At 61.8% G+C, this 17,702-nt stretch overlaps 1 protein-coding gene across 4 annotated transcripts; it reads left to right on the forward strand.

The window, feature by feature from the left end:
* Nucleotides 1-1,272: 1,272 nt before the first annotated feature.
* On the forward strand, nucleotides 1,273-17,361 carry EHBP1L1 (EH domain binding protein 1 like 1). 4 transcript variants are annotated; one of them, XM_030333933.1, is made up of 19 exons: nucleotides 1,273-1,631; nucleotides 4,355-4,412; nucleotides 5,045-5,140; nucleotides 5,432-5,485; nucleotides 5,577-5,755; nucleotides 5,846-5,988; nucleotides 6,574-6,642; nucleotides 6,735-6,897; nucleotides 7,032-7,776; nucleotides 9,494-9,651; nucleotides 9,740-9,788; nucleotides 10,220-10,882; nucleotides 14,628-14,697; nucleotides 14,818-14,873; nucleotides 14,965-15,088; nucleotides 15,355-15,454; nucleotides 16,434-16,507; nucleotides 16,592-16,706; nucleotides 16,849-17,361. In XM_030333933.1, exons 1-19 carry the CDS (start codon nucleotides 1,528-1,530, stop codon nucleotides 16,946-16,948), a joined length of 3,120 nt encoding a protein of 1,039 aa, XP_030189793.1. In that variant the 5' UTR covers nucleotides 1,273-1,527; the 3' UTR covers nucleotides 16,949-17,361. The 4 variants fall into 4 exon arrangements, with proteins under 4 accessions (XP_030189793.1, XP_030189792.1, XP_030189791.1 ...); XM_030333931.1 differs by having other exon boundaries at nucleotides 1,274-1,631; nucleotides 7,032-9,033; XM_030333932.1 differs by lacking the exon at nucleotides 16,434-16,507 and having other exon boundaries at nucleotides 7,032-9,033; nucleotides 16,849-16,941.
* Nucleotides 17,362-17,702: the final 341 nt, after the last annotated feature.

Consider the following 17,702-nt stretch of genomic DNA (forward strand, 5'->3'; position numbering starts at 1 on the left):
TGGACACAAAGGCAGGCACTCCTGGCAGATCAGTTATCCTGTTCAAACCGAGTATTTACTAAGCACCAGCCTGCAGTCCATTCACAAGCCTTGCAGAGGGCAGGCAGGGAGGGAAGGAGACTGACAGTTCTCTAACTCGGCCTGATACCTGCAGGTGCTCATTACCATGCAGGTAGGCGATAAGGGTTCTAATCTAGGTGTGAACAGGGCGGTTGATGCCTGGGGCAGGCTTCTTAGGGCAGGGAGAGTAAACTCATTTGTGCGTGCACACACACACTTTCCAGTCTGTGATAACGGGTTCCATTCATTTGTTTTAAGTTTATTTATTTTGAGAGAGCCAGCGGCAGTGTGAGCAGGGGAGGGGAGGAAGAGAGAGAGTGAGAGAGAATCCCAAGCAGGCTCCATGCTGCCAGTGCAGAGCCAGACACGGAACTCGAACTCACGAACCACGAGATCGGGACTGAGTTGAAACCAAGGAGTCGGACTTTGAACCGACTGAGCCCCGCAGGTGCCCCGGGTAGCGGATTCCATTTAATAAGACCTCAGAAAATCAGCCAGTCTCCGTACTAAACGCTTCCCAGGATTTCATATTCTCAGTGACTGTGTAAGAGGCAGAACTATAATTATCCCTACTTAACAGAGGTAGAAACTGAGGCTCAGAGTGTTGGTGCTTTGCCCAAGGTCACACACTTGTTGGAAGTCAGCTGCTTGTGTGATGTTGGGGCTATCTTCCCACTTGCCAGCTAAGGAGTCAGGTTCTGAGACTGGCAAATGGGTGCTGCCCACAGGTAGGGCCACCCAGGTTGACCCCTGACTCTGCTCCTTCCTACTTAGGTTAAGACTCAGGTGGCAGCAGAAGTCCGCCACCCGTGTCGAGGGCAGTTGGCTCTGGCCCAGGTTCTCAGTGTGGACCTGAGCAAGTCCGTTCTTCCCGGGTCTCTGTTTCCACCACCTGTGAAATGGGGCCAACAGTACATACCTCCCAGGGCTGCGGGCAGGAAGGGTGGCGGCCAGGGCAATGCTCGAGAGGGCGGCACCAAGTTGTCGGTTGCTCTCTCCCCTGGCCCCCGCGTCCGCACCGCCTCGGCGCGCTGCGAGCCGGCGCTGCGGACCGGGCGTCCCCCTCGGTACCCCTCCCCTCCCCGCCAACCGCGGTAGAGGCGCGAGGCCCCGGAAGCCGGGCCGCCCCGCCCCCCGCGCCCGCCCGGGCCCCGGCCCCCGCCCCCGCCGGAGCCCCGCCCGCCTTCCGACGGGGGTGCGGCTCCAGGAAACGGCGCGCTCGCCGCTCAGCGCTCCAGCGACCCGACGCGCCCCGGACAACCCGCCGACTCAGCCGGACCACCCGGCGGGCCCCAGCGGCCTCCCCGGGGAGATCGGCCCCGGGTCCGAGCCTCGGACATCTCCGACGGACGGGACGGGCGGCTCGGATAGCAGCCCCGGAGGCCATGGGGACCCAGGGCCGGCCAGCGGTCTCGGGCCAGCGGGAGCCCAGAGTCTGAGGATCCGGCGGCGGGGGCGGCGGGGGCCATGACCTCGGTGTGGAAGCGCCTGCAGCGCGTGGGCAAGCGGGCCGCCAAGTTCCAGTTTGTGGCCTGTTACCACGAGCTGGTGGTGGAGTGCACCAAGAAATGGTGAGTGACAGGGAGGCCTGGGGGACTCCGCCGGGCTGGCCGGGACCCTGTGGCGGCGCCGTTGAAGCCTGAGAGAACCCTGCCCCCAACCCAGGGGCCAAACAGGCCCCTTGCCCCACCTTGGGCCCTGGCGTCCCAGACAGAGATTCAAAAGTGCCTCTGCAGTTTGTGGGGCCCCTAGACTTGGTGGTGTGGGTAGCTGTTGGGGAGTGGAGGTCAGAATTTGCAGGCCTGGGAATCTGTCTGTCTGTGCCCACACCTTCCTCGGCTGCGCTCAGGGCTGGGGGAAGGGAGGCCTCCTGTTTTTTTCACCAGAGGGATGGTTCCCGGTGGCATCGGAAAAGGGAGCAAATTTTGAGGTCTGCGGGTGGCCAGGCCGCGGCAGAAACCTCCATCGACGGGTCCAGCTCAGAACAAGGATGTTGCCCCCTCCCCCTCTGCCCACTTGTTGAGCCAGAGGAACACGCACGCACACACGCAGGCCTCAGCCAGAGTGGATGCTGGGAGGCTGGATAAGTCTCCACAATGTCCTTAAAAGGGGAAACTGAGTACTGAGAGGGATGAGGAGGGAGGCAGGGATCGGCTTAAAGGGGCCTGAGGGCCTAGAAGGTTGTGAGTCTGGGAGGAGAGAGGGCTTAGGGAGGGCGAGGTGGCCCGGTCAGGGGGAGATGTGTGAGAGGGCACAGAACCTGGCTCAGACTCCCAAAGGAGCCGGGGGCATCTTGTTCACATGGCTCCCACCCGCAGCTGCCCGGACCCCTGCGTCACACCCTAAATATACGTGCTCACTGGTGTCGGCTTCCCTTGGCTGGATTAGGGCGCAGCTGTGGGGGCCTCGCCCGCCAGGCGGGGCTAAATTTAGGCTCCCAAGAGAAAGCTGCTGGGGCAGGAAGGGATCATGGGGTCCAAAGGGAGGGGAGTGAGCAGGAGGCTAGGGTCCCTTGGGCAGCAGCCAGATCCGTGGTTTTGACTGGGCCAGCTGGAGGGCCCTTCACTCCATTTGGCGAGGCCCAGAGAAGACAGGGGCTGACTAGGGTAACACAGCACAGGGCTAGGACTTGAACTCTGGTCTCTGGCTGCTGCCTTCTGCCCCAGCATCCAGGATGAGCCCAAGGGGACGCTGGGCATGGTCCCAGAGAGCAGGCCTAGGGTGCGGGCAGTGTCAATGCATCTGAGTCACGGGGGTGGGCAGGGCCTACTGGGCTTCTGAGCTAGGAGCCCAGGCTAGGAAGCTGCCCCTGCCCAGATCTCAGGCTCCCCAGGAGGGCGTGCCTGGCCTGAGTCAGGCTGCCCAGCCAGGCCCCGCCCTCTCTAGGCACCCCTGTCTGCTTCCCCTTTCTGGGAAGGCCCCGTGGTGGTTACTTTTGCTCAGCCATCACCTGCAGTTTGGGGTTGGGGAGAGGAGCTTGGCTGCAGGCTGGCGGGCTCTGCGCTTGGCTTTGTGACCTTGCCTGGCTCCCAACCTCTCCGGGCCTCAGGATTCTCAGGGGTTGATGGGAGAGCCATTTATCCTGGCCCTGCCTACAGAGGGGCAGTGAGGTGGGTGAACCTAAGTGCCCTGGCCTGGGGCCGGGTGCAGGCAAAGAGGGCTCTTGTACTGCCCTCGGCCTGATGGTCCCCTCAACCACCCCCACCCTCGTGGGCAGCACTTGGACCCTCTAACCCAAAAGGACCTTCTCCCCGCACCCACGTGTTATCGCTGTGGGGCTGGGCCCTGCACGGGCAACTCTTGGCCCTTGTTTTGTCTGTCTCTTCACGTCTCTGCCTCTTCTCTGAGTCGGGCCCGGTGTATGCAGTTGGTTTGGATGTCACCTTCTGGAAGTCTTTCTTGATGCCCCTTGTGGGAGTCAGGGGCCCTGCAGAGCTAGAGTCCAGGGCTCTGGGTTTGAGAGGTGGGGGCATGGCTGGCTCTCAGGGCCTCTGAGCCCAGCGAAGGGCTGGACGTGGAAGGCCCTGGGTGGTTGTCTGATGACAAACTGACCCTGTGTGTCTCTGATCACCTCCCACCCTCTGCCCCTCGCTCTGATCCCGAGCCCCCACCCCCCCCCCCACTCCGTCCCCCACCTCGGACCCTTGCACTTGCCATCCCTTCTGGAACCCTCCTTCTCCAGAGCCTCACGAGCTTGTCCCTCCCCCACTCATGCCTTGCTCAGACACCCCAAGTTCAAGGAGACCCCAGTGGCTCTCTCCCATCTCCCTGAAGCCAGCGTGTTCACTTATTTTCTTTCTTGATTGGCCCTCCACCCCTACCTCTGTTGTCCTCAGCCCCCGAAAGGGTCTCATTTCTTCTGTGCTCTGCTCTGCCCCTAAACCGGGCTGGGCTCACAGTGCACACTCCCCACATATTTGTGAGTGATGGGGTTTGTTTTCCTCCAAGTCTGTCTCTCCCTGTGTCTCTGAGTCTGTGTGTCTCTTGCAGGGTCCTCGCTGTGTTTATGTGTATCTCCCTGTCTCTGTGTGTGCCTGTCTCTCTATGTCTCTGTCTCTCTGGCTGCCTGTCTTCATAATCCCTGTCGGCCCACACACATCTGGGCCTTTGCCCTTCTGCCCTGGGCCTCACCCTGCCTCAAGCAGCTCCACCCTGCTCCTGGCGGCTCCAGATAATGGGCTGTCCAGTCCCTCTCCTGGGCGAGGAGGGTGTGGGCAGAAGGAAGACCCCGGAGGAGATGGAGAGGCTGGGCGAGTGGGCCCGACTGAGTAGCCCCCTCTCTCCCCACCCCTAGGCAACCGGATAAGCTGGTGGTGGTGTGGACCCGGCGGAACAGACGCATCTGCTCCAAGGTGGGGGAGGTTGTCAGCTGGGGGGTCCAGGTTGGGGGTGAGGCCAACAGTGGGTGCGGGGTAAGTGGGTGAGGACTGATGGGAGAGTGGAGTCAGCTTCGGGTTTGGACCAGACTCCGCAGAACGGGGGCTCCTGGGTGGCTCAGTTGGTTGAAACTCCGACTTGGGCTCAGGTCACCATCTCGTGCTTCACGAGTTGGAGCCCCGCGTTGGGCTTGCTGCTGTCATCTTGAGGCCGCTTCGGATCCTCTGTCCATCTCTCTCTGTGCCCCTCCCCTGCTCGTGCTCTCTCTCTCTCTAAAAACTAAATCAACGCTAGGGCACCTGGGTGGCTCAGTCGGTTAAGCATCTAACTTCGGCTCAGGTCATGATCTCGTGGTTCGGGGGTTCGAGCCCCGCATTGGGCTCCGTGCTGACAGCTCAGAGCCTGGAGCCTCCTTCGGATTCTGTGTCCCCCTTCTCTCTCTGCCCTCCCTTGCTTGTGCTCTCTCTCTCAAAACTAAATGAACATTAAAAAAAAAAAAAAAAAGAATCCACAGAATGGAGAGAAAGATGAGGTCAAGTTTGGGGGTAAGGACAGGGGACAAGGGGAGACTTAAGAGTCAGGGGAGGCTTCAGACTGCTCATTGCAGGCCCACAGCTGGCAGCCCGGCATCCAGAACCCGTACCGGGGCACCGTGGTGTGGATGGTGCCAGAGAATGTGGACATCTCTGTGACCCTATACAGGGTGAGTCTCTAACCTTCCTGCGTAGGTGGGAATGGGAGGGGCCGATTACAACCCAGGCAGCCACGAGGGATCCCGGTGTGTTATCCATCCAAATCAGAACGGAGGGGTGAGGCCAAGAAGCAAGATGGGGGTGGGGGTAGCCTGCTCAGTGTGGGTGGCCCAGGAGGTCTCTCTGGAGCGGGTAGCACGCACACATAGCTGCTAGAAGCAGTGTGAGAGACGGCTGGCCCTTCTCCCCGTACCGCCCTCACCCCAGCAGCCCCCGTACTCACCAGTTCCCCCTTTTCCCAGGACCCTCACGTGGACCAGTACGAGGCCAAAGAGTGGACGTTTATTATTGAGAATGTGAGTGGCCGGGCAGGCAGGGGCTTGGGCTCTTGGGGCCTCGGGGGCGGCACTGATGCTCCTCCCCCCGGCCCTTCTCCCCGGCCCACAGGAATCCAAGGGGCAGCGGAAGGTGCTGGCCACCGCAGAGGTGGACCTGGCCCGCCATGCGGGGCCCGTGCCTGCCCCAGTCCCCCTGCGGCTGCGGCTGAAGCCCAAGTCGGTGAAGGTGGTGCACGCGGAGCTGAGCCTCACTCTCTCGGGGGTTCTGCTGCGCGAGGGCCGTGCCACGTGAGTGCCCATCCTCCTCCCTTGGCCTTAGTCTGTAATCTCTGTCCCCAGCCCCGACCCCTGACCTCTGACCCCCCACCCCACCCCCAGGGACGATGATATGCAGAGTCTTGCGAGCCTCATGAGCGTGAAGCCTAGTGACGTGGGCAACCTGGACGACTTCGCTGAGAGTGACGAGGAGGAGGCCAATGGTCCAGGTGCCCCTGAGGCACGGGCTCGTGTCCCCCAGCCAGGTGGGCTCACAGCCTCCCATGGACTGAGATCTCCAAGACCTAGGGAGGGTGGGGGATAAGCCTGCCCATAAGCCCCTCGCTGTGCCGGGCCAGGGCCTGCCTTGAGCACGCCCAGTGAGGGGGCTCACTACGGCCCGGGCAGCCCCAACCTGCCCCGGCAGCCCTGACTGTCCAAACTTGGCTCCTGGTCCTGCGGCGGCCTGGGTTCTTGGCTGAGTCCTGCAGGATGGGTTCCCAGAGCCGCTGGCCCTCTCATCAGCCCTGAGCGGGTACCTGCCCGGAGACGGCAGGGCCAAACGCGCAGAGGGGAGTCTGATCTCCCCAGCCCTCGCCACCCACCCTGGCCCTCCTCACTGGCTTCCTCATCCCTCCCTTTTGCTTGTTAAGGCTTTGTTTCTGTCTGTCCTTGTGGTTCTCTCTCTCTCTTTCTCTGCATCGGAGGGCCTGTCTCTTCTCGCAGGCCGGGGCGGTGCCCTGAGGCTGGGGCGTTTCCCAGGTAGGCCCAGGACTCTGGTTGGGGGGAGAGGGTCAGACCTGCAGGGCCCTCCCCTGGGCTGACCTGCCCCCCCACCATCCCCACCCCAGATCCCCCTCGGGAGCTGAAGACACTTTGTGAGGAGGAGGAGGAGGGCCGGGCCCAGCACCAGCAGGCAGGTGAGGCCCAGGCTCGGGTTGGGACCGGGGAGGGAATGGACCTCCAGCCTCAGGGCCCAGGCCTCAGCACCCCTCCCTTCCTTCCTCCCCAGCTGCCAACCCCTCTAGTGTGGAGGATACCAGCCCGGCCCCTGTGAGTGCCCCTGCGCCCCCAGCCAGGACCTCCCAGGGCCAGGGGTCTGAAAGAGCTACTGTAGCAGGGGGCCAGGTGGGCCTCAAGGCCCCAAGGCCCCCGGGAACCCCACCAGAGAAGAGGTGAGCTTTGGCACGAGCCCTGTCCCCTGCCCACTGTTAGAAAGCTGCACTCCTACCAGCGTGCCTTTCCAGGGCCCTAGGAACCTGAAGGGCGGGGATGGGGCTAAAAATGCTCTCTCCTGCTCTCTCCCCAGGTCTTCAAGACAGCCAGGCCAGGAGGTGGCCCCCACCCCAGCCCCTCGGCTCCGGAAAGGCTCTGATGCCCCCTGGCCCCTAGTCCCCCAAGGGGAAGATGAGGCTCCCAAAGCCTCAGGGGATCCCCCGGCAGGAGTGCGTTCTTCTGGGCAGACCCAGGCCCAGGAAAGCCCGCAGGAAGGGACAGAAGCTCAGGGAGCCAGGCTGGCCCCAGGCATTGAGGGTGGAGGCTCCAGAGACTCTTTGGGGGGGCAGAAACCTAAGGTTAAGGGGAGGAGCGCTGGGGATAGGCGGGGGGCTGGGGGGACGGACACTGAGCAGGAGTCAGGAGTCAGAGAGGTGAACACTAAGAGGTCAGACGTCAGAGCCGGGGAGGCTGAAGAGAGTTTAGAAGGGAGTCAAGTGGAGGCTGAGCAGATGTCAAAGGTGAGACATGTGGACACTGAGGGACCAGAGGCTGTAGGGGTGATGTCTGAGGCAAGATTCAAGGGGACTCCCGAGGCTCCTCCAAGGGGCTCTCAGGGGAAGACGGGGGTCAGGACCAGGGATGAGGCTCCCACAGTCCTGAGCCCACCCCCAGCAGACCCTGCAGGGCACACCAGGCATCTCGGTGACCTCAGTGGGGCCAGGGCTGCTGCAGGCCAGGAGAGAGAGGGTGCAGAGGTGAGAGGCAGAGCCCCTGGTGTTGGGGGGACAGGCCTGGAGCAGGGTCCCTCTGTTGGAGCAGCAAGCACCAGGCCCCAGGTGAGCGGGTACCAGGGACCCCCGCCAGCAACTGGCCAGGGGGTGATGTCTAGGGATCTGGGGGTCTGGGAGGCAGAGACTCGGGATTCAAGGGTCCTGGGAACAGAGACGGGGGTGGCAGAGTCAGAGGTCCTGGGGACCCAGGAGACCGAAGTGGAGGGATCAGGGTTCCCAGAGATAGAGATGGGGACAGCAGAAGCCAAGGCATCGGGGGCCCAGGAGACACAGATCGTGAGATCAGGGCTCCTAGAGTCAGAGGCTGCTGGGATGGCAGAGTCTGAGGAACTGGGAGCCCAGAAAACAGAGGCTGAGGGTTCAGGGTTTCTGGGGACAAAGACTTGGACGGCAGAGACTGAGATAGTGGGGACCCAGGAGGTAGCTGGTGGTTCAGGGATACTGAGGATAGCAGCTGAGATAGCAGAATGTGAAATATTGGGGGCCCAGGAGACAGAGGTGGGAGGTTCCCGGATGCCAGAGACAGAAGCTGGGACGGCAGAGGCTGAGATACTGGAAACCCGAGAGGCTGAGGTGGGGGGTTCAGGGATAAAATCTGAGACAGCAGGGACCCGGGAAACAGAGGTAGGGGGCTCAGGGATCCCAGGGTTTGAGACTGAGACAGCAGCAGCGGAGATACCGGGGACCCAGGAGATAGAAGCTGGGGGTTCAGGGGTTCCCAGGATAGAAAATCAGATAGCAGGAGCCCTGGAGACAGAGGTGGGGGGCTCAAGGGTTTCAGGGCCAGGAGTTGGAAGGGCAGAGGCTGAGGGACTGGGGACTCAACAGACAGAAACGACAGTTTTAGAGGCTGAGAAGGACAAGGCTAAGACTTTGGGGGTCCAGGAGGCAGAGACTGGGCTCTGGGAGACTCTCCAATATGAAGCTTTGCAGGATTCCATCACTAAGCGTGGAGTTTTAGGGCCCCAGGGAGCAGAGGCAGAGACCACAGTTTTGAGGGCCCAGGAGGCAGAAGCTGAGGTGCTGGGAGTTTCAGAGGCCAAGTCTGGGGCTTGGGGGGCCCAGGAAGCAGAGACGGAGATTTTAGGGCCTCCAGAGAACGAATCTGGTATTTTTGAGGCCCAGGAAGCAGAGGCCGGGTTCTCAGGGACTGAGCAGGGACAAGAAGCCGAGGGAAACCTCCCGGAGGCCAGCCTGATTGAGGTGCAGGTGGCCAGCGGGGCAGGGGCTGGGGTGCCCAAGCCCTCGGGGGCCTCTTCCCCAGAGGAGCCTGAAGAGGACGGGAGGCTGCCAGGCAGCCAGGTAGGGATGGGGGCCGCCGAGGGCCCAGTCCGCTGCTTTCCACTAACCTGGGGCTGAGCTAACGGCGGCTCTGCATGGACCCACCTGGTCGACTGGGGTGCGGTGGGATAGGGGCTCAGCTTCAAGGAGCCCCCCTCACCCTCTCCTCTCTCAGGATGCCCTGGCTCCCCCATCTGTCTTCCCTGGGCTGCATGGACCCGGACACCCCTAAGCTGATTTTCTGGGCTGACCTTGAGGTGTGGCTGCTGGTGACCTCTGATCTTGCCTGGGGGCCACTGACCTTTTAGGTGACCTTGGTAGATAACCACAGAGCTGGAAACCCTTTGCCTAGTCCCAAGGCTCTGGCCAGTGGTCTCTGGTGACCCCTGCAAACCCAGAGCCAGGGCTATTTTGTGCCCAGGGGTCAGAGGGTATACAGGTCCTCCGTTCACATTCCCTGAGCCCATCCCTGTGTCCCTAGGCACCACGTGCTCTGGTCAGCTCCAGTCAATCCCTGCTGGAGTGGTGCCAGGAAGTCACCGCTGGCTACCGTGGTGTCCGAGTCACCAACTTCACTACATCTTGGCGCAACGGCTTGGCCTTCTGTGCCATCCTGCACCGACTCTACCCAGACAAGATGTGAGCGGCCAGAGGGGGTGGGAATGAATGAGGGAGCCTGCTGGGAGGGCAGTGTGATTTCAGCCTCTGACCGGCCCTCTCTCTGCAGCGACTACGCCTCCCTGGACCCACTCAACATCAAGCAGAACAACAAGCAGGTGAGATGGAGAGAGAGCGATGCCTGGGGGGAAAGGGTCCAGAGCCAGGCCGTAGATCCAACATTTAGGGTCCGTCTGTCCTTAGGAGAGGGACCTACGGGCTGCAGGGCCCCAGCAAGTGGGTTTGGGAAGTTCTGTCACTTTTTCACCCTCTTGGTCTTTAAACTGTTCGTTTTTCTTAGTTTTGTTTTGTTTTAAAGCCTATTTCCCCCAGATGGTTTTTCCAAAACGGCCCTTTGGTGTGCAGTTGCTGGGTGACGCGGGGGCGGGCCCTGTTGCTAGATTTCCCCCAATAGAAGGGTGAAGGCGTTGCTAGGCAAAACCCCGGCGTGCCAGTCGCGGGGATTCCTCCGGCGGTCCTGGGCGGGGCCGCAGCGTCGCTGGGTAACACCCGCCGCCGCCGCCGCTGATCCCCAGCGCACCGTTCTTAGGCCTTCGATGGCTTCGCGGCTCTGGGCGTGTCGCGGCTGCTGGAGCCGGCGGACATGGTGCTGCTGTCGGTGCCCGACAAGCTCATCGTCATGACGTACCTGTGCCAGATCCGCGCCTTCTGCACCGGGCAGGAGTTGCAGCTGGTGCAGCTGGAGGGCGGCGGCGGCGCTGGCACGTACCGCGTGGCCAGCGCCCAGCCGAGCCCGCCCGACGGCCTGGACGCCGGGGGCCTGGCGCAGCGGCTGCGCGAGCACCGGGCCGAGGCGCCGGAGGAGCCCAAGGGGCCCAAGGGGCCCAAGGAGCCCGAGAACCGCGCGGACGGGGCGGCTCCCGAGGCGGCCTCCAAGGACCGCGGTGCGGAGGCCGCCCCGGAGGCGCGCTCCGCGGAAGCCCCTGCCGACGGTCCCGGAGCCCGGGCGTCCGTGCCCCCGGCCGAGGGGCTGGTGAACGGGGCGGGGGCGCCGGGCGCCGGGGGCGGCGTGAGGCTGCGGCGGCCGTCGGTCAACGGGGAGGCCGGGCCGGTGCCCCCGCCCCGCGCGCACGGTTCCTTCTCCCACGTGCGCGACGCCGACCTGCTGAAGAAGAGGCGCTCGCGGCTGCGGAACAGCAACTCCTTCTCGGTGGAAGACCCGGACGCGGGGGCCGCCGGGGCCGCGGCTGCGGTGAGTGCCCTCCTGTGGCGCGGGGTCGAGGGTGGCCGGGCAGAGAGGGATGGGTCCTGAGGGGCCCCAAGGGCAGAGACGGCGCAGGGGCGGCGGCTTCAGGCCAGCAGGACTCGGCTGGACGCTTTCTGAGTGCGGGGGCCGTGGTGTCCGGGAAGAGTCCCCCGGCGCCGGAGTGGGCTTCTGTTCAGGGGACACATGCAGGCCGAGGCCCCCCAGGCCCAGAGCGGCCGCCTGGGCAGGGTCTCCACCTTGGCTGCCAGCTTGGAATCTATGCTAATGGTTCTTACTGCCTGACACCCAGGTAGTGGAATCAGGGCTGTAGCAGGAAGTTCCTAGGAGGCTCCATCGTTGTCAGCACTCAGCACGCTGCTCTTTAGGGACTGTGAAGTGGGTGGGGGCGTTTCTTTCCCTGCGGTTGGCCCTGGGTCGCTCAGCAGCCACCATTTCCCTGTAAGCCGGCCAGGGCTTCTGTCCTCAGCGGGGCCGGCTAGGGCCTCCCTGTTCCAAGTATCTCTGGTTCGGATCTTTAACTCCAGATCCTGGAGACCCATTCTTCTCTGAAGAATTGAAGCTGGGAGACCCTGCCTGGTGCCCCCTCCACCCCACTCCCCCAGCCCCTGCATTTCTCGGGTTCGGGTCTCCCAGGGTGTCATATGGTCATTGCACTGAAGGGGAGGTGGTCCCGGAGAAGGCAGGGATTTGCTCAAGGACAAGTGCCACTGAAGTGGCTTCCCAGTTGGGGTTCCTTCCACCCCCTGCACCCATCCTGCCCGCAACAGCAGGGGCAGCCCTGTCAGGCCACCGCAAGCCTTCAGCTGCCCAGGGATGACGTTCCAAGGAAAGGAGGGAATAAACCGGGAAAGGCTTTCTGGAAGAAGCAGCCATGTGAGCTAGGCTGATAAGATGGGAAGAGATGGTTCTCAAATGGGGGGACCTGCTTAAGTAAAAGTGTGCTCTTAGCAGGAAAGCTCAGGTCTCCTTTAGGGATCTGCCAGTCGTCTCCCACGAGGTCCGCAGGTTATAAGGCTGGTTTGGAGAACGGGAGCCTTGAGCAGGTCAGAGGCACAGCATTGTGAATGAGAGACAGAGAGGGCACCAGAGGCACCCCTAGGAGACGTGGTACGCAAGGGCCAGAGGGACACAGTCACCCCTGGCCTGTCTGTTGTCCTCTGGCCACAGTCTCATTAACATATGTCACTGGCTCCTTAAATCTTAGAGGGGAGGCTCCGTCCTACACCCTTCTCTGCCCAAGTCCCAGCATCTGGTCCTTCTGAGCCAGTCCCCTCCGGAGCCCTTGTCCCACAGGAGATCTGTGACCCACGGGGCTGGAGGGGACTCCTCCTTATTGGCCGTTCCCATCCCCCATGCCCTATGCATGCAGTAGGAGGTGGTCAGGCCTGTCCCTGCCCTTGGGAGCTCCCAAAGTCCTGGATGGGATGAAGTCAGGCACCTTGAAGCTGGGGTGGGGCCGAAGCAACGCCTAGAGGAGGGCAGGGTGCCTCTGGTGCGGCCCAGCAAGGCTTCCTGGAGGAGTGGCCATGCGTGAGGGTATAGAAAGGGGAATTGGGGTCAGACAGGAGGAAGCATTGGAATTCCCATCGGGGCTGAGTGAGTAAGCTCAGTGGCTGCTGAGCTTGGGGTTTCTCCTCCACTCTTCTGCCTCTGCCTGCTCTGTGGGTGGAGTGCACGCTGCGTGCCAGGCCCTGCCCCCATGACCCCTTATTAGCTCCCAACTGACTTCTCACAATGTCCCTTCCGGGGAGGAATGATTACCCCATTTGCAGGTGGGAACATTGAGGTTCAGGGAGAAAGTTGAGAACACCCGTGAAGCCGGAACTATGAAACGGTGCCCTCTGCTAGGCTCAGCACTACTGGCTGGCTGGCTGCGGGACTCTGGGCGAGCCACTTAGCCTTTCTGTCCTCTTTCCCTGAGGAGAAGCAGCAAATGCCTAAGTCCTTCACGGAGTGGCCTTGAGATACTACTTCAGGGTGCCGTCAAGAAAGGGGAACTGTGTTCTTCCCCCAGATGCCTTTCTGGAACCCTGCCACCCCCAGTTTCCACAGGGTTCGGATTTCTCTCACATAAAGACAAACAGAAGCCCAGGGAGTATGACTAGCCCAGAGGCAAACAGCCAGTGGGTGGCCCAGCTTGGGAACACATCTTTGGATTAGACGGCCCTGGGTCCTAGGCCAGACCTATACGAGCTTCATCTCTGACCTTTGGTGTCCTGTTCTGTGAAGTGGTGATGTTATGACCCCTGAATCACAGAGCTGTTGGGGGGACTGGTGGAGTCATTATATGCACCGTGTCCAACGCATCAACGTCTAGTCAACAGCGCTAATTGGTGGGCCCTGAGTGAATTCTCTGGGCCCCATCCTGTCTGCAGGGGCTGCCTCTGGGCAGGGAGACACAGATAACCAGCAGCTATGATGGGGGTGCAAGCAGGGATGGGGGGGCCCTGGGAGGCCATGGAGGGGGGCACTCTCCGGGCTTCAGGAGGGGTGAAGTTCGGGAAGAGAGACAGAAAGCTGTGTGGGAGCCCGAAGGGGCCTCATGGAGGTGGAGCCGAGCCGGGTCATGAAGGTTGCTGATGTCAGGTTTCCCCAGATAGAGGCCGGTCCAGGCTGAGGAAGCTATTTGGGGAAGCGAAAGTCCATTGCTATGGCCAACGGCTGGTGTCTGGGTGGGGTCTGGGGTAGTAGGAGTTGAGGCTGGAGCTGCCAACAGGCCTTGGCAACAAGATTGGGCGCTGAGAGGGGTCGGGGGGCTGGGGGAGTGACACCATCCGGTGAAGGTTTTAGGAAGACCCCTCAGTTGTGACTTGAGGATAGAGTCAGCAGGCAGGGAATGGGTAGTGGCCACTGACACGGGCCAGAGAGGATGGCATCTGACCGCCATCTGTCCAGGGACGCTTCTCAGAGAAGCGCAGGATGGAGTGGACAGTGGGGTAGTTCAACCTTCTCCCCACCCTGTGACCTAGAAGGGTGGCCCGAGCAGGAGCCATCAAAGGGGTCAGGCTATCTGCTGACCTGAGCCCCCGGAGCTGACCCCCCACCCACCCAGCAAGTCGCCAGGGGCAGGGCACATTAAGGGCCAGCCCTGCCTTTGGAGACTGAAATTGGTAGGCCCAGCCCACCTGACCCGTTCTGAATGTTCTACGAAGAGCACAGCAGTCTGGGCGTGGGAATTGATAAGGTGGGAGGGTGCCCCCTTTTGGCCAGGATATGGAGGTGCTGGCCCAAGACGGCCTGGGTCTGGAGATGAGGTGCATGCATCAAGGGAGCTCAGTGTCACCGCGTGGGCCCCTGGCCACGATGGAGACTCAAGCACCGGGTGATGGGAGTCGGAGGTGGCCTGAGGGAGCTCCAAGCAGGAAGGGGCGAGAGGGAGAAGGAGAGGCCCCAGCCAGGCCCCTCACAGCCTTTCACCCCTGACTCTCACAAAAGCCTTGTAAACCCAGCCCAGGGAACAAGGACTGTGAGGCTCCCAGAGTGGGCGTGGACTGGCCCAGGATCACAGGGCCAGGCAGGGTGAAGGCCATGGCCTTCCCTTGGGGAGGCACTTTCCCTGGAGGGGACGGAGGGTGGAGTTCTGTGCATGCAGGACTGGAGAAGCAGCTGGGGTGGGCAGGGCCTGGAGCTGAGGGCCTCTCCTCCCCTGCGTGTGCATGAGGCTCTGGCTGGCCCTAGGGCAGGGCTGTTGGGGAGCCCTGCAATCCCTCACCGGCCCCTTTCTCCACAGGAAGGCCTGGGCCCTGACCCCAGCCCCGCCCCTGGCCCATCTACAACCACAGCCCCACAGCAGCCCCCTGGTGAGTAGTTGTGAAGGAGTAGTGACCCAGCTCAGTTCAGGCTGTTCACAGACCCTGAGCTGGGGACGCCCTGGGGGCAGCTGTCACATGGAGGTGCCTTAGCCCGGTCTCTGTCTGCAGGTGGGAGTTCCCCACCGGAGGAGCCACCCCCAAGTCCAGGGGAAGAGGCTGGGCTGGTAAGGAGGGCTGAGGAGGGAGGAGCTGGTGGGTGGCGCTTCCCAGGCAGAGCCTGGACTGAGCCCCCCCTGCCCCCCCCCTTTTCTGCAGCAACGGTTCCAGGACACAAGTCAGTACGTGTGCGCAGAGCTGCAGGCCCTGGAACAGGAGCAGAGACAGATAGATGGGCGGGCAGCGGAGGTGGAGACACAGCTGAGGAGCCTTATGGAGTCAGGTGGGGCAGACATCTGGAGTCCACTCCCCAACACATGCCACCAGATCTGCCCAGCCCTGCAGCCCTTCCTGATCTGGGGAGGAGTTGGGAGGAGGCAAGGCTGGGGTCTCTGTCCCCATTTACAGCGGGACAAGGGAAGCAGCTTGCCGGAGGCACCAGGCTCCGGCTTCTGGGATGCCGTAAGGAAGCGAGCCCCGATCCCCAGCCGCCCTACTCTTGCCACCTGGGTTGACGGCAGGCCTGGTGACCGTCCTGGCCGGGTTCAGGTGCCAACAGGTTGCAGGAGGAGGTGCTGATCCAGGAGTGGTTCACATTGGTCAACAAGAAGAACGCTCTCATCCGCAGGCAGGACCAGCTGCAGCTGCTGTGAGTGAGCCCCTCCCACTCCCGGCCCCGCCCCCAGCCCGCCCCGGGCGAGCAGGACAGAGGGGAATCTGGGCCACTTTGGTTAGAACTATTCGCTACTTTCTTCTTTCTGCAAAGGTCTTTTTGGGAAATTGCTCAGTCACCTTATTTTCTTCTTCTCAAAAGTCCTGTATGAATTGTACACCTCTTTTATTGGTACTGTTTTTATGAATCAGAAAACTAAGGCCGAGAGAAAAACGTGGTACAGGCAAGTCAGGGCTGAGTGCCTGTTCCTTTGACCCTTCCAATAAGAAAAACTGAGGCCCACAGAGATCTGAGCTGGTTTCCAAGTGGGGTCAAAAGCAACTCTTGACCATGATTGCTTTGATAGTCCTGCAGGATGAAGGCAAGTTTGCCTCCCTTTTGGATTTTAGATCATTTTTCAGAATAATTTTAGTGTCCCATACTTGCTGCTGATGAATAATGTTCATCCAAATGATCCTGCAAGGTTGTTTCCTAATTAAAAAAAAAAAAAAAAAAAAAAAGAAAAGAAAAAGGGAGGGGTGCCTGGGTGGCTCAGTCAGTTAAGTGTCCCGACTTTGGCCCAGGTTATGATCTCATGGCTCATGAGTTCGAGCCCTACGTTGGACTCTGTGCTAACAGCTCACAGCCTGGAGCCTGCTTCGGATTCTGTGTCTCCCCCTCTCTCTGCCCTTCTCCCACTTATGCTCTGTCTCTCTCAAAAATAAATACATATTTAAAAATTAAAAAATAAAAAGCAGTGGGGATGGGAGGAGACACTATAAGCATCCAGCATTTGGAGAACAGTTGGAAGGAAGATGATCTGGGGCAGGGACGGGGGTATAGCACTTTCCTCAGCCCAGCCCTCCACACGAACTGGTAATGAGGTGGGATGGGAGGCCAGGGAGTAGTCAGAGCCCCGGGACCCCTTCCTCTCCTGTTCCCCTTTTCCTGACCCACCCCGCACCCTCCACCCCAGTATCGAGGAGCAAGACCTGGAGCGGAGGTTCGAGCTGCTGAGCCGGGAGCTGCGGGCGATGCTAGCTATCGAAGGTGGGAGATGGGGCCCGGAGAGGGTGAGAGCCAGTACGGAGCAGGGGCGGGCGCCTCCTGACCCTCGGCCTCCTCCGCCCTCAGACTGGCTGAAAACGGCCGCGCAGCAACGCCGAGAGCAGCTTCTGCTGGAGGAGCTGGTGTCGCTGGTGAACCAGCGGGATGAGCTGGTCCGGGACCTGGACCACAAAGAGCGGATGTGAGTGGGGTGGGGACCGCGCTGGGACGGGGGGGGGGGGGGGGGGGCGTCTAGGGGCGGATTCCCGAGGAGGGCTCGCTCTGGCCAGGGGGGCAGACTAGGGTTGGGGCCCCGACTCTGACTTCAAGCCGCTCCCTCCCAGCGCCCTGGAGGAGGACGAGCGCCTGGAACGCGGCCTGGAGCAGCGGCGCCGCAAGCTGAGCCGGCAGCTGAGCCGGCGCGAGCGCTGTTCGCTGAGCTGAGGCCTCAAGCAGTCGGACCGCAGGCTTTCTCGCTGCCGCGCCGGGTCGCCGCCCCGGACTAGCGCTGCGGAGGACCCGGGCCGCACGGACGCGGCGCGCCGCCCGTAGGGGCCGCCGTCGCCCCCGTGTGGGGGGAAGAAGGGCGGCCTCTGGGGGCCCGACAGACAGGAGCGGCTGGACGGCCGTGCCGTCCGGGCCGTATTTATTTGTCCGTGTGAGTGTGTGTGCGTGTGTTCGCGGGGCCTGGGGGTCCCAGGAGCACCCCTACAGAACCCCTCCCCGATGGCAGGGCCCGGGCCGGCCAGCGGGGGGACAGGGATGGCCGGTGAGCCGCTGCGCCCCCGCCCTCCCCCCTTTCCTGATCTTCGCGAGCAATAAAGTTGGACGAGGCCACACCAGGCCTGCCTTTCTCAGCCCTGGGGCTTTCAATAGACGGAAGGGGGCGGGGCTAGGCCGATAAGGCTGTCTGCGATCCGAAGTGGGGCTGGGCGGGTTTTGAGTTTCCCAGATGCGGCGGAGGACCCCCCTCGGCCTTCGCCTTCAAAGGATGATGGGGCTTAAGGATGGTGGGGTTTGGGTCGTTGATCGCTTTAGGGATCCCATTTTTTAAATTTTTTTTTTAAAATTTTTAACGTTTATTTATTTCTGAGAGACAGAGAGAGAAAGAGTGCAAGCAGTGGTGGGACAGAGAGAGGGAGACACAGAATCGAAATCCAGGCTCTGGGCTGTCAGCACAGAGCCCGATGCAGGGCTG

The sequence above is a fragment of the Lynx canadensis genome, chromosome D1, assembly GCF_007474595.2.
Source record: "Lynx canadensis isolate LIC74 chromosome D1, mLynCan4.pri.v2, whole genome shotgun sequence".
In the NCBI taxonomy this organism is placed as follows: domain Eukaryota; kingdom Metazoa; phylum Chordata; class Mammalia; order Carnivora; family Felidae; genus Lynx; species Lynx canadensis.